The sequence below is a fragment of the Bacillus rossius genome, chromosome 8 (assembly GCF_032445375.1).
Source record: "Bacillus rossius redtenbacheri isolate Brsri chromosome 8, Brsri_v3, whole genome shotgun sequence".
Lineage (NCBI taxonomy): Eukaryota > Metazoa > Arthropoda > Insecta > Phasmatodea > Bacillidae > Bacillus > Bacillus rossius.
This window is the reverse complement of record NC_086336.1, coordinates 69,779,479-69,804,998: the sequence shown is the minus strand read 5'-3', so window position 1 is coordinate 69,804,998 and position 25,520 is coordinate 69,779,479. Positions and strand designations below refer to the sequence as shown.

At 42.0% G+C, this 25,520-nt stretch overlaps 1 protein-coding gene across 1 annotated transcript in view; it reads left to right on the top strand.

Annotated features, from left to right (window-relative positions):
• The window catches only part of LOC134535228 (uncharacterized), a 333,789-nt gene that overhangs the window by 10,039 nt on the left and 298,230 nt on the right, over positions 1 to 25,520 (top strand). The window contains exon 2 of the mRNA XM_063374290.1: positions 6,896 to 7,126. Coding sequence (XP_063230360.1) covers positions 6,896 to 7,126 — 231 coding nt within the window. The remainder of the gene's footprint in view (positions 1 to 6,895; positions 7,127 to 25,520) is intronic.

The window sequence follows — 25,520 nt, the reverse complement described above, 5'->3', positions numbered from 1 at the left end:
AGCGTAACGGGACACAGAGTAACGGGACAATGTGCGTTACGGGATACTTTATTGTGAGTGCAGCCGGCGTTCATCGATTTATTAGACGTTGTCACGTCAAAAATATTTATATACTAATTTTTATCACAGTTCAATTGCACAAAATATTTTTTCCCTTCAGAAATCTACTTTTTTTTTTTTAACAAAAATAAGTAAATAATAATGAGACAATGTATAGAAATATCAACATTCACAATTTTATGGTGAATGTTTGAGGTACCTGGAGAATATTTAATATCATTTTATCGTGATTTTTCAGAAAATTATCCAACGGTGGGGTACAGTCCGGTTTAGCACTCGGGCGTCGTAATTTTATCTTTTCTTACGCAAATGACACGTGATATCTTGCGCGTGTGTAGGGAAGATATTACGAAAGGAAATTTCATTTTCCTGGTAAACAATTCAAGACAAGACAAACGAGACATATGGCTGGAGGCAGAAGAAAAGCAGTCGATGCATTGATTAATGCTCCTAAATTAGGGCCTATGTGGTATCAATTAATCCAAACTATGAAAAAACTATGAGAGTACTACTAAGACCACAAATTTAAGAATTATTATTATTTTTTCGTGATTATACTGAAATCTGTAGTTTAAACGTAGCTTAATTTTTTTTTTGTTATTTTTTCGTCTTTCTACTGAATTTGTACCTATATTAAACGTATCATGTAAATTGGCATAGGTTTAAAAAATGCATTAAAATTCATCTCCTACCTCGTTTCCATCGCCGGCGGATTAGGGTTCGATTTCGTTCCAAGACTTACGTGTTTTTTTTTCCACCCGGAAATCATGCTGTTTATGAATTGAGACTTTTTTCTACAGCCGCTGGAGTGATATCAGAATCACCGGGTAACGGAAGTGAATAGGTAGCAGAGATAAAGTGTAACGCATGAAACGAATATTTCTGGATGGCGCAGGATTTATTATAAAAAAGTTTTTATGGAAACATCTTTAGACCCGGTTACAGATGGCAGCAGCAACGCATGATGTCATACACTCTCCAGTATTTTTGTAATCGTTTCCATACTTTCTCATACCTTTGCATACTCTTGCATACTTTTGCATACTCTTGCATACTTTTGCATACTTTTACATACTTTTACATACTTTCGCAACTCGTAACTCGCAACTATAAACTCTTAACTCTGAGGTTGTATCCGGTGTTAGCATTAGATTTGTGACAATCTGTATAGGCATTTTCAATAGGGTTATGTGTCGTATTCTAGCTATCATAAATCCATTAATCAAATCTTTTATTCCACTGAAGTAATGAGCAGACACTAGTAAATGAAGGTATGTTATCAATGCATGATCACGCGTGTTAAAAATACTAGAGCACTCTATAAATGTCATATCCTCTCATCTGTGAAGTCTCACTTCCAACACGCGTGATTGCCACGCAACCATGTTTTATTTTTCAGTGTCTTCATCGCTGTTAAATTTACTGAGACCTGCAATTGAAGTTGTTTGCTGTTACATTACCATATATTTTTGGCTAAAATATTAATTTTTTTTTTTAATTTTTCAAGTGTATTACAAAAAAAATCTGGGTAGGCTGTATTTTTGACTACAGCCGTCAAGGGTTTGTTTCATTAATTTCCATCGCGCAGATCGGGAATGTTGTGTATGAAAGAAATTGAGAATTTTTTCCAATATAACCTGTTTTCGCTTAGGCAGTTTGCGACTAATGCCTCCAAAACCAAAGTTAGTAACTTTATAGTTAGTCCACTCAAGTAGAACCACTCAGTGCTCACTCACGAACTACTTAAAAGTTCAAATCACGCAAATCGGTCCATTACTCTCGCAGTCACAGCTATGACTAGGGACAGGAAAAATTCGCGGGTTCAATGACCTCTAGCATGAACTCCATAGTTCTTCGTACCTACACTCATTCAAATGTCACCCACTCATTGGCTGCTGTCTTGTCAGACGTCCCAACGTAGCAGTCTGTGATTTGATGCTGCTTTAGTTGAGTTTTTCTCATTGGCCCAGAGTCATCCAGGTGAGTTGTGAGCCAATAGCAGAGGCAGCACTGAGGTATAACTATTTGAATTATAGCCTATCGCGAAATGAATCCGCGAATTTTTCCGGTCTCTAGCTCTCACTGACTTCAGTTCGACGCTCCCCACCTACGCTCATTACGTCATCACCGCCAATGTTAACCGTGTAAGTCACACATACCGAACACGAGCAAGTTCTGCTCTGCTGAGATACACATACTTCAAATATGTAGCTTTCATAGTTTACTAGTTCTAAGCGGTGTCGAATCCTCAGCCGAAGTGACACCCAACCCGAGATTAAACACGTTCATATTCCTGTCGGAAATCTTTGCCAAAAATTGACAACAAAAAATTTTTTTGACGTGATAACGTCTATTAATCGATGAACGCCGGCTGCACGCACGAAAAATATTGTCACGTTCCGCCTGAGCCGAGCGTGCAAGAACCGGCCAACCACCGTGCGAGAAAATCTTCTATAATATCAAACAGGTTAAGGCGGGCTTTTTAAATAATTGTTCGTGATTATATTTAAACAAATTATTTAAATTAAATTTGAAAAAAACTGTAAATAATAAATATTTGAAAATTAAAAATTATGCAATTTTTTATCAATGATTTCTTATGACGTTATCACGTAAAATTATCGTCCCTAAACCGACTTTACACACAACCCCCTTTGTTTAATAACATAATATAGCAATCAGGTTAGTTTGTAGGAAGTATGTACAGACTGATTTCAGTAGTTTAAGGAAAAAAACAATAACACAAACGTATAATTAGTGTTATAATATTTGTTTTTAAATTTTTTACAATTAGTATAGACCGTAAAAATTCGCGGGTTCATTGACCTTCAGGATATACTCCAATATCCTCTGCACACTCGGGCAAATGCAAACTGTTCATTGGCTGCTGACTTGTGAGTCGTCTCGACTGGGTGGCCTGTGATTCGACACTTCTATGAGTGAGGGGGTCTCTAATTGGCCCTCAGTCCTCCAGATTAACAGTGAACCAATGGAAGAAGCAGCACTTAGGTGAAATTATTTGAACTTTAGCAAAACACGAAACGAATCCGCGATTTTTTTTCAGGTCTCTAACAATTATAAAACGGGTCTACGTGCCTGGAGCTCTTTGAGGGAGCCGCACTCGTCCGCACGCAGAGCGAGGGTGTATCGACGTGAATACCGCTCGGCTTGAATGGTTCCTCCGGCCTGTCGAATCCAATCAACGTCACGGGTTGGCGACCGAATTGAAACTCGGTCCCCGAATCACTCACGGCGAGTAACAAAGCGGTCGAATGGGAAGTCGCGGAACCGCAGAACGAACAATGCCCTGTGACATTTCCCGGCTGTGCCGAGTCGAACACGTCGCGACTCCAGAGACTTCCACACACGGGCGCACAGAACATCGAAGCTTACAGAAGACATGTTTCCACGTGCAGCTTCTGTACTCCGTTCCGCAACCGGCGGAAATACTACACACAGAACATTTTTTTTTGACGTGACAACGTCTAATAAATCGATGAACGCCGTCTGCACGCACGAAAAAGTGTCCCGTTACGAACATTGTCCCGTTACGTTGTGTCCCGTTGCGCTCATTGTACGCTTGCGCCGCATCTATCTCTCTTCCACTCGATTGGAACAACCATCGATTTTACTTTTTCGAGGCACATTAAACTTGAAACACTTCCATTCGTTTCCTACTTTTCCTATCATCGTTATATCCTTAACAGAATAACACAGATTGCTGAACTTTCACAAAAGATTCCTTTGGAAACCAGTTGCCAAGAAATAGCATGTAATACTACAAGAAAGATTTGTATCTTTGTACAACGCATGGCGGTGGTAATTTTTGCAGATGTGAAAAAAACTTTTTTTTCTCGTGATAATGCTGAGTATTTCTCACGGAAATTGGCACGTAATTTTATATTTTAATTAATGTTTTAATCAGGCATAAAAATGTTTTAAACAAAAAAATAATTGAATATTTAATAATCTGACATTATTTTGTTTTATTATGCTTTTTAATGTGCGCAGTCAATACTGAAAAGGTATCAGGGAACGGTTGGAGGTTCTGTGACAACACAAAGCATAAATGCCCGGGTAAGAATTCGAACCCAGTATTACTGCGAACACTCTTTTTGTAGTGATACAGTTGTTTTCAAGTAAACGTACAAATGTACAAACATCTGTAATTTTACATGAATATTTATGTTCCAATTAAGTAAAATACAGTGCACTGGAAAAAAAAATTGCCCGAACTGCGAAAGGCTCGGTGCTCCAGTTGTGAAGCTGCCAAACATTCGTTACTAACGACCAGTTGCCCCCATTAGATTCAAGGCGTGGTCACGTTTCATGAAATGGCTTGATCGTGGTTCGATCATTTTGTTCATCAGCACCGCTGTGTTCTGAGCGCCGAATGAAGATCATTGGAAACTTCAAGATGAACTGAGTGACCTGATTGTTCAAAACGACGCACTTTGTGTAGGTCACTGTTAGAGACCGGAAAAATTCGCGTGGTCAATGACTCCAGGATAGACTGTTCATTGGCTGCTGACTTGTGAGTCGTCTCGACTGGGTGGCCTGTGATTCGACACTTCTATGAGTGAGGGTCTCTAATTGGCCCTCAGTCCTCCAGATTAACAGTGGACCAATGGCTGAAGCAGCACTAAGGTATAATTATTTGAATTTTAGCATAACACGAAATGAACCCGCGAATTTTTCCAGGTCTCTAGTCATTGTTGTAGTTAGACGTAAATATTAGACAACTATTTACGAAATCACAGATCGTATATAATATTCGAATGGTTCAAAATGGCCCCTGTACGAGGGATCTTTATAACATTCTTGGGTGAAGATCATTGCATCGCGGATCGAAGAGGAGAATGATGCAACTGGCCACAAGCCCAGAGGTACGCCAGAAGAAGCCACGAGGAAGACAATGACTGCATTGTGCTGTGTTACTATTGGAGCACATTGTGATGTTCTTCCAGTGCAACAAGGGGGCGCAGTGGTCCTGGGTTCGAAGCCTGCGCTGGCCATACTCATTTCATCTTCCTTTTGTTTCCCACAAAAGCACTTCGGGAAAATGCTGGGATGTATGCAGGGACGTAACTATATAGACTAGTTTCCAACAGGCTTAGAGCTCATTTTGGCGCCCCTCCCTTTTTTTTCCCAAGCAAACCTAACCAAAAAAATTTCCCGACATCACATATTAATTCCACTATTCAAAAAAAAATGATTCAACTTGAATGGAAAACAAATAGGTTTCTTTGAAGTCATTAAATTATTTAATACAACACAAGTTGGATATTACGCGATTAATACCAGTTTTTAAATATTAATTTGACCATATGCATGTACCTATGCATCTTTCAATACAAATAATTCAGTTCATCTGCCCTCCAACTTTTTTTTTATGTGTTCCACCACTAGGATATTCAAGTAAATATCCATAGTTAACATTACTCTTCCAGCTTAGCGCCCGGGATAAAAGCCCCGTCTGCCCCATTCTAGTTACGTCCCTGGATGCATGCACGGTCTGCGATAATGCACACAGGAACTCAAAAAGAAACGCTAGTCAGATACACGGAAGCGCATTCACGCTCAGAGGGGTGGATGCATATTTCCCAACCCTCATTTGGAACAAGGCTAACGATTCGTCGCATCTCTCGCAAGCAGCACATTCCTTTGATCTCTGTGTTGACCACGGACTATCTATGTTGGTTCGTGCATGTCTGCTGCTGATGCAGCCGTAGCGCTCTTTTTTTATAGTCACCAGACTTCGTGGTTATAAAGCATTCATAAAGAGCAGGAACAAAAATAATTTATTTACAAGTATGTAGTTATTTGCAGATTAATCTGAGGTTGACTGATCAGGAAAGAACATACGTATTAAATATAGATCATGTTAAAATGTGCCCATAAATTAAGTTCACTTGCATGAAAATTCGACGAAAACGAAGAATGAGAACTGTGTTGTCCCTTCACCCCGTACAGCCTATTCAAGCCGACCTTCGGGCCAACCAACCCAACATCATGTTGAGCCTCTGTCTCACACGCCATGTTGATTTTTTTTTTTTTCGTTTCTCTCGTCATTACTTTAGTGTAAGGGCTACTTATAAAATTTTAGCTCAATACATCCCTTGCATTTGTTGTTCAGCCATAATTTTTTTTTTCAGGAATTCACTTAGTGTCATAACACGGGTGTTAAAAGGCACGCAAATTTCCCAAATTATCATCACGTACGCGACTCTTGACACCCATGTTATTAAAATAAGTGAATTTCTGCTTAAATGGTTATGGCAGAACAACAAATGCAAAGGAGGTATTAAGTAGAAATTTTGGGAAATATACCTTAAATTCAAGTCGGTTTACGGACGATAATTTTACGTGATAACGTCATTAGAAAAATTTGATGAAAAATTGCATACTTTTTAATTTTAAAATAGGTATTATTTACAGTTTTAGCAAATATAATTTAAATAATTTGTTTAAATATAATCACGAACAATTAGTTATAGAAATAAACTGAAATAAAATCAATGTCAATAAATTGTTAAATTGAAATGACGAAATTGGACGAATAAATCAAATTTTTTAAAATTTCTGTTTTTAAAAAGCCCGCCTTAACCTGTTTGATATTATAGACGATTTTTCTCGCACGGTGGTTGGCCGGTTCTTGCACGCTCGGCTCAGGTGGAACGTGACAACGAGTCATGCTTATTCGTGCGTGCAGCCGGCGTTCATCGATTCATAAGACGTTATCACGTCAAAAGAAATCGCCTTGGCGTGGGAGACTGACCCTCATGGCTGGCCGGGAGCGTGCAGGGAGTGCTACCAGGCGCGCGTCTGCCCGCAGGAAGCAGGCAGCAGCCCAAGCCGAGCGACCCTCGGCCGCAGTCGGGCAAGGAGCGCGCCCGCGGCAGCACCGCGAGGAAACCCGCCAAGCGCGGCCAGCAGGCGCAGGCGCAGGCGCGCGAGGTGAAGATGGCGACCGGCGGCGAGGCGACGCTGCGGGAGATCACCCACCCGGCGCTCAACGAGGCGCTCAAGGCCCACAACTCCGTCACCTTCAAGCTCGTCCGGACCGGTGAGTGCAGCTCTCTCTCTCTGTTCGCTTAGGATTACCTTACCTGGTGCCTTACCTTCCGGCTCGTTCGGGTCTCTGTTCATGCAGGATACTTGGATTACCTTATCTGTCCTGTTACCTTTAGGCTCGTTCGGGCCGGTGAGGAGAGGTCTCTGTTTACATGGGATCCGTGGATTACCTTACGCGTCACCTTACCTTTCGGCTCGTTCGGGCCGGTGAGAAGAGGTCTCTGTTTACATCGGATCATTGGATTACCTTACTCGTCACCTTACCTTCCAGCTCGTTCGTACCGGTGAGGAGAGGTCTCTGTTTACGTGGGATCCGTGGATTACCTTACGCGTCACCTTACCTTCCGGCTCGTTCATACCGGTGAGGAGAGGTATATGTTTACGTGGGATCCGTGGATTACCTTACCTGTAACCTTACCTTCCGGCTCATTCGGACCGTTGAGTAGGGGTCTCTGTTTATGCTGGATCCATGGATTACCTTACCTGTCACCTTACCTTCCGGCTCATTCGGACCGTTGAGTAGGGGTCTCTGTTTATGCGGGATCCGAGGATTACCTTACTCGTCACGTTACTTTCCGGCTCATTCGGGCCGGTGAGGAGAGGTCTCTGTTTATGTGGGATCCGTGGATTATCTTACTCGTCACCTTACCTTTCGGCTCATTCGGACCGTTGAGTAGGGGTCTCTGTTTATGCTGGATCCGTGGATTACCTTACTCGTCACCTTACCTTTCGGCTCATTCGGACCATTGAGTAGGGGTCTCTGTTTATGCGGGATCCGAGGATTACCTTACTCGTCACGTTACTTTCCGGCTCATTCGGACCGTTGAGTAGGGGTCTCTGTTTATGCTGGATCCGTGGATTACCTTACTCGTCACCTTACCTTTCGGCTCATTCGGACCGTTGAGTAGGGGTCTCTGTTTATGCGGGATCCGAGGATTACCTTACTCGTCACGTTACTTTCCGGCTCATTCGGACCGTTGAGTAGGGGTCTCTGTTTATGCTGGATCCGTGGATTACCTTACTCGTCACATTACCTTTCGGCTCATTCGGACCGTTGAGTAGGGGTCTCTGTTTATGCGGGATCCGAGGATTACCTTACTCGTCACGTTACTTTCCGGCTCATTCGGACCGTTGAGTAGGGGTCTCTGTTTATGCTGGATCCGTGGATTACCTTACTCGTCACATTACCTTTCGGCTCATTCGGACCGTTGAGTAGGGGTCTCTGTTTATGCGGGATCCGAGGATTACTTTCTCGTCACGTTACTTTCCGGCTCATTCGGACCGTTGAGTAGGGGTCTCTGTTTATGCTGGATCCGTGGATTACCTTACTCGTCACATTACCTTTCGGCTCATTCGGACCGTTGAGTAGGGGTCTCTGTTTATGCGGGATCCGAGGATTACCTTACTCGTCACGTTACTTTCCGGCTCATTCGGACCGTTGAGTAGGGGTCTCTGTTTATGCTGGATCCGTGAATTATCTTACTCGTCACCTTACCTTTCGGCTCATTCGGACCGTTGAGTAGGGGTCTCTGTTTATGCGGGATCCGAGGATTACCTTACTCGTCACGTTACTTTCCGGCTCATTCGGACCGTTGAGTAGGGGTCTCTGTTTATGCTGGATCCGTGGATTACCTTACTCGTCACCTTACCTTTCGGCTCATTCGGACCGTTGAGTAGGGGTCTCTGTTTATGCGGGATCCGAGGATTACCTTACTCGTCACGTTACTTTCCGGCTCATTCGGACCGTTGAGTTTTGGTCTCTGTTTATGCTGGATCCGTGGATTACCTTACTCGTCACATTACCTTTCGGCTCATTCGGACCGTTGAGTAGGGGTCTCTGTTTATGCGGGATCCGAGGATTACCTTACTCGTCACGTTACTTTCCGGCTCATTCGGACCGTTGAGTAGGGGTCTCTGTTTATGCTGGATCCGTGGATTACCTTACTCGTCACATTACCTTTCGGCTCATTCGGACCGTTGAGTAGGGGTCTCTGTTTATGCGGGATCCGAGGATTACCTTACTCGTCACGTTACTTTCCGGCTCATTCGGACCGTTGAGTAGGGGTCTCTGTTTATGCTGGATCCGTGGATTACCTTACTCGTCACCTTACCTTTCGGCTCATTCGGACCGTTGAGTAGGGGTCTCTGTTTATGCTGGATCCGTGGATTACCTTACCTGTCACCTTACCTTCCGGATCGTTCGGACCGGTGAGTAGGGGTCTATGTTTACATGGGATCTGAGTATTACCTTACTCGTCACCTTACCTTTCGGTATAATAAGCTTTTCCCCACTAAACAAAATCTTTTTTAATGTTTTTTATTATTATTTTAAGTCAAATGTTTATGTGATGTACTGAAAACATGTAATGGTGAGGTTTACAAGTTTGGATTAATCATTCGTTTGTAATCTTCGTTTTAAAAAACTCTTTATTTTTAGTTTATCATTCACAAATCAAAAAAAAGTTTTATCAAAACCACAGAAAGCTTAGGTTTTTCAGAGTTTCGGGAAAAACTAATTTTTATTGATTTATGGTTTGATGTAATAAAAATGAAGTGTTTTGAGTTGATAGTGACGTACATACGGTTAATCCAAAACGGTATACAACACCTTTATATGCTTTCAGAGCATGCTAGGACTGACATAAAAAGTTGCATTTGAATAGATGAAAACCATTAAACTATTACTTGTTTAGTTGAAAAACACAGTTTAAAAGCAAAATTAATAGGGTTATATTATGAATGTTAAAAAATATATATATATTCTAATAACAATATGTTAAAATGAGGATGAAGGGGGAGAAATATTGTTCCGAACGCCGGCCACCTGTGTCGACATGCGCGCGAGGTATCGGCAGGTTTCTCCCGGGCAGTAGTCTATGTATAGCAGTGCCCCGGCTGAGTCACGGGGCTGCTGGCGCGCCTGGCTGTGGTTGACCCTCCGCCTCGGGCCTCTAGGGCCTCGGGCGAGCCTTTTTTCCCCCCCTGACATAACTTAAACTAAGTGTATTTTGGAGGGGTCCGAGTTAGGGAGGGACCTAGGTGCGTCTCAGGCCGAAGCCCATACGCCTAGTCATGCTGGGATTAGCCATGCAGGGAGAAGGTCGCATACATCGTGTGCTAGGTGGGGATTTGCCAGCCATGGCAGCGATTGGCGCCATGACTAACTCCCCTCACTCTTAAATCTAGACTATAACTAGAAATAGGTCGGGTCCAGGTAAAACCTGCATAGACACAGGGAAAACCCTGGGCACATTCATGCGTGCGGGATGCAAGTGTAGGAGAATACAGGAGACAAAGGATGGTCTGGATGAAGTGTTGGACAGAGTAGAAAAGAGTCTACCATGCGGGGGTGCCTCTGCCTCCAGAGTCGAGCAGTGTTCTTTATAGTCGACACGATAGATAGCGCTACTGTAGCTAGCTAGGTCTTTTGGAAATGGAGCGTAAATACTCATTACTAAATAATAAATTAAAATTTTAAGATGGAATTAAATGTATGAATCAAATAGTAAATACAAAAAAAATGTAAATTGTTATTTAATATTATTGTTTGTTACATGTGGGTCTTTTTCACGGTAATGTGTTCCCACGTTATTCCTTCTATAATAACTGAAGAAAATGCAATTGGCTGTTATAACATGGTCCATAATTAAAAAAAGTAAAGACCTTTCAGCGTTCAGAAATTGTATCGAGCATCTGGGCAATGAACAAGTCTTTTGAGGTGTTTATTATTATTTATGCTCTAATATGCGTGACTGACAGTTATATTCGTTATATCCGTTCGAACTTTAAGGAAGAAAAAAAAAACACCGTTGAAAATAGATTCTTTCAAAACCTTCTGTCGTCACGCACTTCCGATCACGTTACTTCATTTGTGGATTCTTAGGTGGCAGTGTAGTCGCTGATTGTATGCGGGTACAGAAAAAAAAAATTGAGTTTCCAGTCTTTGACCCGTGGTCGCTGGACTGCAGCTCCGTGTCGGGGCGATTGAAATTATGCCCCTTGGATGGGCAGCCCTTCAGGATTTTTCTGACAGTGGTTAGTTTGTAAATTGACCTAACCTAAGCGCGCAGTCTTCTCGTCGTCACAGGATAACTGTGAAATTTGAGCGGTGACCGTAACATTATATTGCGGAGAAATGAAGATAAAGGTGTAATGCAAGTCCCTTAATTTCTTTCAAGAATCTGTACCGGTTGTTTTACGTCTAAAATTTACTCTGAAAACATGCGTTTTAGCCGTTTTAACTATTCTCAAAATACAGTTTAAGAACTTAATCCTAAATCAAAAGTACTTTTCGGCCCTCAGCGAACTCTTGAATGCTTTTCGTAAGCAGACCCCACCCGGATATCTCGAATAGTTTTGAAATAGCGTTGTTTTTCCCTCTAGCTCTGCGCACCGCGTGTTAATGAACTGCGGCGATACCTAGTATCGTCTCCTCCACCGCCGCCTCTTCAGGGGGGGGGGGGGGGAAGTGAAGGGGCCAGATGAGGGGACGTCATAACAAAGTCGCCTTAATGCAATTAAGGGCCTTCCCCCTCCTTCTCTTCGCCAACATCGGCTAATTTATACCCCCCCCCCTCCCCGGGCAGGGACCGGACATTGACGTGGGCTTTCGGGGCCCGGAGAGCGAACCGTAATTTCCTGCGCCCAGATTGGCAGCCGTGGCTCGCCGGCGCCATTAGGCAAATGCGCGCTCACGTGAATTGGCAGCGAGGCGGAGCCATCAGTCCGCCGTGTCCTTAGCGGGGTCCAGACGTCGACCTACACTCGCTGACTTATCGCGAAAGTATTTCAGCGGGAGGGCATCTTTCATACGCGTTTTTTTTCTGAATTTTACATTTTTTTTTGTGGCTCGATTCAACAGAGGCTCTATTCTCGTCAATACAAAAACTCGGAAATTGCAAACGGTTGCATGTATTTGCGACTTCTGCAACTTCGGGTGTGGTAAAAAAAAACTATCAGTCAAATGGTCATAAGAAGAAAAAATCATTGAAACATTAAAATGAAACAAAATAGCTTGTTAGGTTCTCAGCAAGCACACAATATGTTAAAAATACGGTAAGTTTTTAAAGTAGCTGTTCTTTAGAAAGAAGGGAATTTATAATTTAAGAAGTCATCAAGTGGAAATAAAAATAATATTTTTCGAGAGTTTATATTATTTTGCAATTTTTTTTACGGATTTTTTAGTGGCTGACCTAATGTAGGCATTAAAAAAATAATTCATTTCTAAACATCACTATTAATAGAGACAGGAATGATAATTCACGGATTCATTCCGTAATATACGAACATTCAAGTGATTATAGTTTTGTTCCAATGACGTACCCTGGCGAGTTATTAGGGAAGGTAAGTCCATAGAAGACAAACACCTCCCCCCCCCCCCCCCAATTCAATTCTGCGTACACTTTTTCTTTGTGCTGCTTCTGATACTGGTTAACTGTTAATATCGGCCAGAAAGGAATCACAAGTTACTCATGTAGCTTGGCTTCTGGGTTGTAGCCGCGTCCTTGGCGAACAATTCACCGAGGATTCGGTCGAAATTGCAGTCGCCATCGTCAGGGAGCAGTTACCTACTGTACCAGGTACAGGTTGACCGAAACGTCGGTGAATTATTCGCCTTCGAGGCGGCTACAACCCAGAAGCCAAGCTACTTCAGACAACGGCCGCGAAAGCCTGCGAACATCACAAGTTATACTCAGTTGAGACGCCTCGCAACGAACAGTCATGCAGAAAGATCGCGGGAAATGTAAACGGTAATGGCCGAGTATTTGTTGCAAGGCAATATTGGCGTGAAGCGGCGCAGGGATTCTGTACGGGCAGAGCGCCGGGCGGCGGACTATTTGCGTCGCGCGTAGCTGCCAGGCGGGCGCGTGGCTGCCAGTGGCTATTGTGGCCATTGTGGCTGTTGTGGCTGTTGTGGCTGCGTCTGTGCGTGACCAGCACTCGGCACGATGGGAAGCCTTCATTTCACAGACGAGAGAGCCACACCCGAAGTTCCCCGAAGTTCATGCTCGCTTTTTGTTTCCGTACCACAACAGGTGTATTTATTTGGGGGGAAACTATTTACATGATTTCACAGTATCTTTAATGTAGCTATCCTAACCAAATTGACCATTAGTTATCATGAGTTGTATATTTATCTACAATGAACAACAACAAAAAACCGAAGATGCACGATCGGGAGTTTGGCTCTCTCGTCTGTGAAAAGAAGGGTTCCCTAGGACCTGCCGCCTCATGGCCGACACAACATGTTTCCTCCGACTGCGACCATTGACGACATTCTGACGGCATTCACCTTTGAGCGAGGCATTGCAAACTTGACGAAACAAACTTATATTACTCCATTTTCAAACTAAGTATATTATAAAACAAATCACTGATGATTAAAAAAAAAGTGGGTTGTCTGTAAAGTAGGTTTACAGACGATAATTTTACGTGATAACGTCATAAGAAAACATTGAAGACAAAACATTTACTGTCCACCTTTTTTGCGTTATGCCTTGCGTTTTCGACGGCCATATTTGAAGAGAAATGCTCCAAAAAATTTTAAAGACGCAGACGTCAGGTGCATAGAAGCTCACAATACAACTTTTCAATTTACAGACTACATCATGTTAACACTTGTTAAACTTCCACACAATGAAATAACATAATTTTATTTCAAACTATTGGATATTTATTTTGTTTCATGAGTTTTCAAAAGTAAGTAGCCCGTGTGGAATTTTGTCTTTTACCGTTTTACAATAATTTTAAGTTATAGAGTGTTTGTGACTGTTTGCGAGTTTAGGTGCTTTACAAACGACTGCGATTTTCTTCGCTCTGGCGGCGTGTTGTGCTGTCGCGTGGTTTGTGTAATCCCGGGCTCACAGTCGAGGAAACACAAGCGAGTGCACACGACTCGGCACTCGTCTTCGAACCAGACTGGCCCGAGGTATCATCTTTGAAAGATTTGTGCAATGGGAGTGCATGACTTTATGTAAGCTTTTGGCCATACGCCATTGCTAGGGACCGGAAAAATTCGCGGATTCAATGACCTCTAGGATAGCCTCCATTATCCTCTGCACATCTCAAGTAAACACGCGTATTTCATTGGGTACTAAATTGTGAGGCGTCTCCACTGGGTAGCTTGTGATTCGACGCTTCTTTGGTCGATAGTCTCTCATTGGCCCAGAGAGCTCCAGTTAAACTGCGAGCCAATATAGCAGAACCAGCAGAATTGTACACATGTTTGAATTTCAGCCTATTACGAAATGAATCCGCGAATTTTTTCCGGTCTCTAGCCATTGCTAAGCACATGTATGACTGTGGAAGAAAACTAACAAGAAACCCAAACGACAAAAACAAAAACACAAATCAAGCAAAAAATTGCTGTTGTCAATAGGATATAAACATCACATAATATTCCATAGCAGGAATATGGCCAACAAACAAGGAAAAAAAGAGAAATTGGACTAACAGAACGAAAAAACCCCGGGAGTGTCTTGAGGGAGTTGCGTGCGAGCCAATCGCCGAGTCACCGTGGGAACGCACTCGCGCCCGCTCAAGTGCTGACGGCCTGTATGTATCCCCGGGGACAGGCGGCTAGTTCTGACGCATGCGGCGTTCGTCCGACGTATGCTGTCTACGCGCGTGCGACTTTTTTTTTTATCTCGGTGGGGGAATGAAAGAGGGGTGGAGGGGGGAGGTGTGATATGAAGAGCGAATGACGTCGGTCTCGAAATGACGTAAAAAAAAAAAATTATTTTTGTCCGCTTCCACCCCGCTGCTCAACTCTCCCCCACTCCCTCCCAGAGATAACACTGACTTCGCCGACAAGCGGCCTGGTGAGATAAACCGCACATCCGCGCGATGTCCCCCCCCCCCCCCACCACCACCTTCGGTATCGCCGCGGACATCTGACGGCGGTTCGCGACCGTGTGCGCCGGACTCCGCCCTGCATGTCGCCGAGTTGGTTCTGAGGTCCAGTCACGCGTGCAACTGCCCCAGAACCTCCACGCCTGCAGATACTTACTCAGTATCCTTACTTCGGTACTCCGGTAGTTGCACGGCCGTGCGCGGGGTCCTTCGGACAAAAGGAGGCTCGGACAAGTGGTCATTCGGAGAAGTGGACACTCGGACAAATGGTCGGCCCTCGGGGAACAGCTAGTTGTGTTCGACGGCTGGCCCGCGCCGTGTTCTCCGACATCCGTGCGATCAACCAAGCAATAATGATAATGATGATTCCCTCCATCGTCTCCCTAACTTTCAATTAATTTTGAAAGTAAAACCTTCAAACACTTAAAATATATATATATTACACTGATGAAAAAAAAAAATAGAACGGTTGATTTCAAAATTTGTAATCTATGTGCTTTTCTAAACTGGATTTAATTTTACTTCAATATTTGTTTAAAATCAAATTTATATAATTTTTTCATATTTTTACGATTACACTTAAATTTTTTCATGAAATTTAACACTCACAAAAGTAAGTTTTTGCGTGAATACTACTATCACTTTATACTACGTGCGGGATTTTAACTATATTATACACATAATGAAAAAAAAAGAAACACTACTAAATACAAAAAAGCAAAACCAATAACTTTAACTATTTTAAAAGTTATTTAAAAGTAGAAAATATATTTAAGAAAGATAAAGTATTTCATTTATTAAAAATATATAAATAATTTAAAATCACAATAAAAATACATGCAATTATGCTACCAGAGAAAAGAAAACACTAATTAAATACTAAAGAAACCTTATCACTTATTAAATTATCCAGCTCTGAGTGACATATTTTTTATTTGGAAATGGTATTTAATTTTGTATTTTTTTTCCCAGGAAGAATAGCTACAATTTTTTGGAAAACAAATTTCCAAATATCTCTGAGAAATGGTTTTATGAAGTAGAGGAATAGGTAAATTTACTTTACGTTAATGCCGTGTAGGATAATTATGAGTCACAAAATTAAACTGATATTTACATTTCCTTAAATAAAATTTATTGCAGTCCAAAAGTACAGTTTTTAAATATCATATACTCTTAAAAATTTAAACATTTCCTTGGATGAGTCCGTAATTTTTTTCTAAAGTTACACGTAAAATAAGTTTTTGCATTTTAATAAGTGTAACAATTGTACTTAAAATGTTTTACTAAATGTGATGTTTTTAATATATTGTACTTAAAAATTATGTAATCTCTGTATGGAGACCTTACAATGGGCCGCTAAAAAAAAAAACCTTTTTTCCACACATGAGGCGTGTCAATTATCACCACTGTGAAAAAAAAAACAAAAAAACTATACGGTAGATACATCGATGCTTCGCTTTAATAGAGTAACTTTCGTTCATATCTAATTTTTAAAGTCAGGTGCTCTTCATTTGTCATCAGCAACTCTTACAAACCGGTCATCTGAGGAATGTCTCTTTGATTGGCCGTGGTTGTGACGCGTGAAGCTCTGATATCGAATCACGTTCACTGCTGTATTCGCAGCCAGGGCAGGACGAGAATCGCTCCAGCAAGAGATGAATGAATTCGAAAATCATTGCTATTGTAAATCGTTTTACAAATCTCAGGCTTGTTGCAGTTCGAAGCAGTTTTACGACAGGCGCGGGGCTGGACCTGTGATGGGAAGCTGACAGGAGATGAAACACACCCAGGGTGGACCAGGCTAGGCCCCCCCCACCCACAAATAGCTGAAGGTCAGGGGGGAGGGGGTAAATATTTATGGGCGGGCAGATTAGATATCTTGGGGTAGGGGGAGGAGGGTTTAGCACCATCTGCTAGGAGCACACAGGGCTTCTGGTTTCTGTGGCCCCGTGTGTACACGATACGTTTAATGTAGTCCGCCGCCTCTAAAGCAACTACATGCCCACGTGTCTCGTCCCGAGGATAACAGGGCAGTTCTGGGATACTTTTAACCGACCAATGAATCTTAGTTTAGGGCTGAACCGATCTGCGCTCCTGTGAATTCTCTACCAAAATAGTGACTTCTCTCTGCCAGCGAAGCCCATGCAATTGACGTACATATCCTAATGAGGAAGGATTGGAAAAAATCGTGGTTTCAATTACCTGTAGGTAGAGACCGGAAAAATTCGCGGGTTCATTGACCTTCAGAATAGACTCCAATATCGGCTACACACTCAGGCAAATGCCAACTGTTCATTGGCTGCTGACTTTGAGTCGTCTCCACTGGGTGGCCTGTGATTCACACTTCTATGAGTGAGGGTCTCTAATTGGCCCTCAGTCCTCCAGATTAACAGTGAACCAATGGCAGAAGCAGCACTTCGGTAAAATTATTTGAATTTTAGCATAACACGAAATGAATCCGCGAATTTTTCAGGTCTCTACCTGTAGGTTACTATGTGCTCGGGAAAATTACACCTGTTCATTGGCTATTAACTATTGTGAGTAACTAATTCCGTTTAGGGTTGTTCATTGACTCGGTGACTTCAGATTGACTGCGGCTCAATCACGGGAGCAGCAGAAAGGTAAACGGGTTAGGATTCCAGCCCATCACGAAATGAATCCGCTAATTTTTCCGGTCTCTTTTGATGGGTTGATCGACGTGATCAGGTTTTAACGCATTGAGAGGGGCCTGCGAAATTCGCGCTCTTTTTTTTTTGCGACAGTCTAGCCTGCAAATGTTTTTACACACGGATGTCCTTGGTTACTGGATGACACGCCATGAAGGACTACAGCACCTTGGCGTAATAAAAAACTAACTTCAATTCACCTGCAAATAATTAATAGAAATAAAATAATAAAATGACTGGGTAATAATATAAATACGGTTGGTAAAGTATAAATCAAATCAAATTAAAAACTTAAAGAAATACTCAGTATTATTAATGTAAACCCATGCATACAATTAATTATTTAATTGAGTAAAATAATCGAGATAAATTTTGACGAATAAAGAAAATTAATAAGTATGCTAAGCGTTTAATCTAATTTATTAATATTAATTATTTTATGAATAGTAATGTTATAATTTGTAATGCAAATATATTATTATACTTGCTGGAAAATAACCTCACAAACACCCAATGAGAACGTTTATAAACAGAATTTCTATCACTAAATTTCACAATATATATATATATATATTTTTTTTTTTAATTATACGTACCAGTATTCTGGTGTATTTGATTTAAAAGTACATAGGTGTATAATTTTTATTTGTAGGTAGCCTTATTCCATCCTTGCACGGTGCGCGCGCATCGTTAAAATTCATTCTGATAATTTTTTTTTCTTAACGCTTCTAAAGAAGTAAAACTTCAAAAACTTTCAGTTCCCATCTCTCCTCCGGAAAGGCAACTGGACCGGGGGGGGGGGTGTGGTAAGGGGGGGGGGAGCTCTGGCCTGGGCCCCGTGCGTGGCCTTGCCTGCAGATATAGCAGCTCCCCCCTCCGCCTCTATCCCGCCATCTTTACTCACGTAGCGAGCTCGCGTGTTTACTACGCGCGCGCGTCGTAAACTACTACACCGTCAAAAATTTCCACCATTAATACACGAAGAACCCTTATTAGAAATTACTATTAGTGGCAGGCATTTTAAGCGAAAAAAAAAATTCTGAACGCCTATTAGAATGCACCAATGTATACCAAAACAGCTGTTTCTTCCTTGTAATTGGCGGCCGTCTGCAATCGGCGATTAATAAAGGGGTAAAAAAAAAAAATGTTCTCAGTAAGAAATCCACCAATGGGAAAGCAAACATGGGTTGAGCACACCTGAGTTCTACCTTGAGACCTGACAAATCCGAGACATGTCCGGGTGTCTACCGATGAGTAGAGACCGGAAAAATTCGCGGTTTCATTTCGTGATAGGCTAGAATCCAAGTGCGTGTAACTTATTGCCGCTTCAGTGATTGGAACACAGTTTGCCTGAAGGACTGTGAGCCAATGAATGACCCTCAACGTAAGAAGTACCGAATCTCAAGCATCCCAGTTAGCAGGTGTCACGAGTCTGTAGCCAATGAGCTGGTGTAATATTCCCGCGTACATAGAGGATCATGGAGTCTATCCTGGAGGTCATTGAATCCGCGAATTTTTCCGGTCTCTACCGACGAGACTCTGAGCCAGAGAAGGGTCGCATCACTGACAACTCTCGAGTCAGGTTACGTACAGGACTGCGGAGTCTATCCTGGAGGTCGTTGGAACCGCGAGTATCCCCGGTCCTAACGGCAGACGGCGAGGGGCAGGGGGGATGAGGGAGGGAGGGCTCTTGTTTCGGTCCCCCGGGGCCGCGGCTGCGATAATTCTGGCGGCGCCGAGGCGCTCGCCGTGCCAGCAGCGCGACAATCGCCGTCGCGACGCCCCGGGTGTCGCAAGGCAGCCGCGACCAACCCCCTCTCCCCTCCCTACCACCCTTCTCTGCCTCCCCTCGCCAAGGGTGTCCACAGTCGGTACTCTCCTACCAGATCTAGTACTTCTAGTGGTCTAGTACATTCACGCTCAGATCTAGTGCTTTTTTCTTTAATATTATAACATTACAGTAACTCCAATATGTTTTATTATTAAGCGTGATTATTTTTAAAAACTATGGAATGTCTGTGTGTGTGGTGTGATATTTAAGTTCGAGCATTGCAATGTCATAATAACTTCCTAAATTGTTAAAACCATAACAAATTATTAGAGACCTGAAAAATTTTCGGATTCGTTTCGTGTTTTCCTAAAATTCAAATAATTTTACCTAAGTGCGGCTTCTGCCATTGGTTCACTGTTAATCTGGAGGACTGAGGGCCAATTAGAGACCCTCACTCATAGAAGTGTCGAATCACAGGCCACCCAGTCGAGAAGACTCACAAGTCAGCAGCCAATGAACAGTTTGCATTTGGAGTCTATCCTGAAGGTCATTCAACCCGCGAATTTTTCCGGTCTCTGCAAATTATAATTTAGAACTTTTTTTTCTTTCAAATCTAGTACTTTTTTTCTCGCCTAAGTTGGTACGAAATATATTTTTTTCCTTGTGGACACTCTCTCAGGCGGGAAGTCTTCTTTTCACAGACGAGAGAGCCAAACGCCCGATCGAGCATCTCCGGTTTTTTTTTTGTTCATTGTAACTCAATGGTCAATTAGGTTAGGTTAGCTACATTGTAAATACTTTAAAACGTTGTGGACGGTTAAAATGGTTAGGATAGCTACATTAAAGATACTGTGAAATCATGTAAACGGTTTCCTAGCATGAACTTCGGGTAACTTCGGGTGTGGCTCTCTCGTCTGTGTATAGAAGGCTTGCCCTGTCAGGCGGGTCGTGACTGGCCGCATCTCTGCGCGGCCGAGCGAGGCAGTGTCTCCCAGGCGCATGCGCGGAGCTACCTCGCACCAGTGTCGTCACTCTTCTACCGCGCGACGAACCTTTCGCAGGACGAGAAAAAAAAATGATACATACAAAAATAAAAATTATGTGTAGAGACCGGAAAAATTCGCGAATTCATTTCGCGATAGGCTAAAATACAAATAGTTATACCTCAGTGCTGCCTCTGCCATTGGCTCAAAACTCACCTGGATGACTCTGGGCCAATGAGAAACGCCCGACCAAAGCTTTATCGAATCACAGGCTGCTACGTTGGGACGTCTCACAAGACAGCAGCCAATGAGTGGGTGGCATTTGACCTAGTGTACGTAGAACTATGGAGTTCATCCTGCAGGTCATTGAACCCGCGAATTTTTCCGGTCCCTAATTATGTGTGTGCTTTTAAATCTTATACTTTAGTGATTGATATTGAATACTGGTTCACATAAATAAAAATCATTTATTTATTGTGAATATTAGTGACATAATGTTTTTGTTACAAACTTTTTCGAGTGTATTTTCAGGTGTATTTATATTAGTGAGGTTATATTTTCTCTGTATAATTTATTTACATTATACCTAAAAAATCAAATATTACTAAACGAAAACAAATATTTAGAATATTTGTTTTATTTCATTATTAATTAAAGTTTTATCTCTAATATTTTACTAACTTAAATAACTACTTTTGAACAGATGTTTATATTCATATTGAATACTGAATATATATATTTATTAATTTGTTTGAATTTGTACTTTATCAATCGTATTTTTAAAAATATCCCTCCATTATTTTATCTCTATTAATTATTTGTAAGCAAAATTAAATTAATTTTTTTTACTATGCCAAGTAAGTATAACTTCTAACGCGCGTACATAAATACGAGCTCCCATTTTTTTTTATGTCCAAACTAACTGCCTTTAGTGATTCGCAAGTACTCTGTAATAAGAGACCCAGAAATCTTTCGGATTTATTTAACAAGTTGAGATCCTGACACTGGTGTTGCATTGTTGAAGCGACGTGACACGCCCAGAAAAGAAAGAAAGAAGCTAACAGAAAATGAACGGTAGAGCCACATTCAGGTCGTTCAAGACTAGAATGTCGTCTTTACAGAATAGCATCGAATGATCAGCTGACTGGGATTAGAGTTACAGAGAACACAGTGCCACCAAGTCTAGTCTGCAAGTCATTTAAATATTAGCAATAACCAGGTTTCTACCTATCAGTTCGTGCTATACTCGTCCATCAAACTGCCTTTAAACATATGTGTGACTATTCTAATTGTATGACTGTAACGTCCTTGGTTTGACACGACCTGGTAGGCCTCCAGAAGATGACAAGCATTTATATCTCTTGTAATGCAAGTTTTCTTAGGTAATCTAAAACTTGTGATTACATTTTACTACGACCATTTTTATTTTACCAACTATATTCCAGGGTAGTTCCACTTTCATTCAGTTTCATTTGGCACAACAATGCGTTTGGTATGTACCCTAATATTTTTTTTTTTTTTTTACAAAAGTTTCTACATATGGTATTATGTTGCTACACTTTTGGTCCGCCATCTTCGTGACGTACACCGGTTAGTCGCCTTCCGTTCAAATTTCACGGAAAGCACTCATTACTAGAGACCGGAAAAATTCGCGGGTTCATTGACCTTCAGGATATACTCCAATATCCTCTGCACACTCGGGCAAATGCCAACTGTTCAATTGGCTGCTGACTTGTGGTTTCGTCTCGACTGGGTGGCCTGTGATTCGACACTTCTATGAGTGAGGGGTCTCTAATTGGCCCTCAGTCCTCCAGATTAACAGTGAACCAATGGCAGAAGCAGCACTTATGTAAAATTATTTGAAATTTAGTATAACATGAAATGAATCCGCGAATGTTTCATGTATTTCTTTCTACTCATTACCAAATTCCGTTTTCCGAGAGAGCTGAGATGTTTGCACGTAAAAAATATATATATATATATATATATATATATATATATATATATTCAATTTGTCGCTCGTCGTGTGGAGTTGCCGGAACCTGTCTTCGCGAGGGGGAAGCTGAGGGTTGGCGGTGAAGGGGAGGGGTGGAAGGGGCGCGTGTCCCCACACCTCCGGCCGGCGCGGGTGTGTGTTTGCGGCTGTGAACCCGGCCCGCGGCGTGTTTACACCCGGCCGTGGGCGGTCCTCAGGGGCCAGCCGGGCCCCCGCGACACCAGGGGCTCGTATTTATAGCTGCCCCACTGACCGGCCCGCCGTCCGTCATCGCCGCCGGCGTGGTCCGGAGTGGAGGCCTCCCCCCCCCCCCCCATGACCCTAGCACCCGCGACCGTCTCCAGCTCAGTTGCAGCGCGGCTCTGCCCGGGCGATACCTAGAGACCGGGAAATCTTCGCGGATTCATTTCGCGATAGGCTAGAATACAAATAGTTATACCTCGGTGCTGCCTCTGCTATTTGGCTCGCAACTCACCTGGATGACTCTTGGGCCAAATGAGAAACACCAAACCAAAGCTTTATAAGAATCACGGACTGCTACGTTGGGACGTCTCACAAGACAGCAAGCAGCCAATGAGTGGGTGACATTTGAATGAGTGTACGTAGAACTATGGAGTTCATGCTAGAGGTCTTTGAACCCGCGAATTTTACCGGTCCCTAGCAATACCGCCCAAAGATAGCGACTTGAATAATTAGCGGGTTCAGGATGGACTCCACGATCCCCTGCGTGCTCGGGGCTAAAGTCTACCTGTTCATTGGGCTTGCTGACTCGCGAGTCGCGTCTCTCAACTGTGGTGACTCGTGATTCGATACTTTTTTAGAACGAGGGGTCTCTAACTGGCTCAAGAGTACTCCAGATCACCAGCGTACTAATATCATAAGCAGATAAAACCTTATAATTATTTGAATTTGAGCCTATCGCGAAACGAATCCGCGAATGTTTTCGGTCTCTACTAATAATAACATTTTTTTCAGTCTTGCCATTTTCAATTAAAATTTCTTTTATGCTAAGGGTAATTTTTGTGTTCAAATGTAAGCTGGTAACATATAATGGAAATAGCTTCACAAATAAAAAAAATTCAAAACCTTTTTAGATGGTAAAGGTTGCTGGCAGAACCTTGATAACATTTTGGAGGTTATAATTTCATCCGTCCGTCCGTCCATCGAAAATTAAGACTTGGGAAGTTTTGATGGACGGTTGAATGGAATTACCCGGGCCTTCTGATTGGCTTGATGTCATCTGATTGACGAGTGAACGGGAAACGGTCGGACTTATGGTTAACGGACGGACGCCTTGGATCATTGTGTTAGCGGTTAGTGTTTCATTCCTCCGTGAGGGAAGAGGAAAAACAAAAGGGGGAATCCAGGCACTAGACAGGCGACTCTACAATACATTGGCGACGTCAGTGCGTACTTAGGCTACATTCCATTCGCACATATGTTTAAATGGAAGCCTGGTTGTTAAAATATACCGCGAAATAATATTGCCTCTAGCAGTCCTAACTATATATGTTGGGTTTCGTTTTATTATCTCTAAATTTGATTTTAAATGAACGAAGGAAAACAAAATGTTTCTGTTATTTGAAGTTTCACCAGGTGTGACTGTAGCTTTCTAGAGAGGAAGAGAGAGGCAGCTGCAGCGAGGGAGAGAATTGCTGGATTGCGAATGTGCCGTGAAGAGAAAAGAGAAATGAAAATGTTCTTTTGGATACGTCAGTTCGGGAAGCGCGGTACGGAAAGGCGAAGAAATTGGCGAAAGAAAGAAAGAAGGAAAAAGTAAGACAATTTGAGGCACGGGCACAGGTAATGTTTGAGGCGCGTTGGAAGAAGAATGGAAAAGAGGGAATGGAACTGCGAAGTAGGCCGGAGTACAGTGCCAGCAGGAAGGTAAGAGACCTTTTGAAAGCTCACGAAGAAGATCTGAATATTTTATGAAATTTCGCACCAGGGCAGACATTATTGACCCCCCCCCCTCCCCCAACTCTTTTCCTCTCTTTCTGTATGTGTCGGTAGTAGGGACGTGTTTAAATGCTTGTACAGTCCGCTAGTTGATGTTTACCTTTCAAACTTAGATGCTCACGGTTAGTTCCTTCTCTTCCAGCACGTTTGCTATTGACTTAGAATACTCCAGAACGTGTCGAATTATATTTCCGTCCAATTGCGAGTGCTTAGATATAGTGTAAGATGTTACGCTTCGTCAACTCTAATGACGTCACTGTCAACGGTACTTAGAGCCAAATTCCAACTTGTTCATCGGCCGCTGTAGTATTGATTGTTGTGAATTTGATCCGACCGTTAATATGCTATATATATATATATATATATATATATATATATATATAGTCTATGATAATCCTCAAGTTTACAAGCTAAGCTTGTGACAGAATTAATCCGTGGACCTTTTCTCTTGTTTGCGAACCCGCACTTGTTTGAAGAAACAGTAACACGCACAGTTTGAATTGTCAAAGAAGTTTCACTTCTATCACGTGTACTGAGTTACACGCGCTCTATTTTTTTTTGGTTATTACCAGTTTAGATTTTGCGAAATCGCAATATAGGTTACTAAAATAATTGAAGTAGTTATTTTTGTTAACTCGTAAGATTAATAGTATATTAAATTTTATAAAAAATTCATCAGTAGCAAGCACTTTCGCAAGTTTGTGGGAGAGAAATACGTATTACTATTTTGCACGAAGTTCATTAGTTGTGGAACGCGATTTGGTAACACCCATTGTTATGGTTTGAATTTAGTTGGAACGGACATACCGCGACAGAGAAATTGTGGTTTAGTTTAACTATTTTGATGTCGAGTTTACTTTTATTTAATTTTTTTGTTTACTTCTGTTGGCCTGTCGAGGTCGCATTGCAACGGCTTGAATACGGTGAAGCATAGCACCGTTCTCAATTAAATAACGAATTTTTTATAGTTTGTTACGAGCTGTAATTATACCAAATTTTACTCTATTATTATAATAAAAACTAGAATTTATACCACTAGACATTTGAACGGCTTTTTCATTGGATAGTTTGACACGCCGTGAAAGAACATTAACCCAATTAGAAGATACCTTATTAACATGATCTAACCACGAAATTAGGACAGATGTTAAAATATTTCA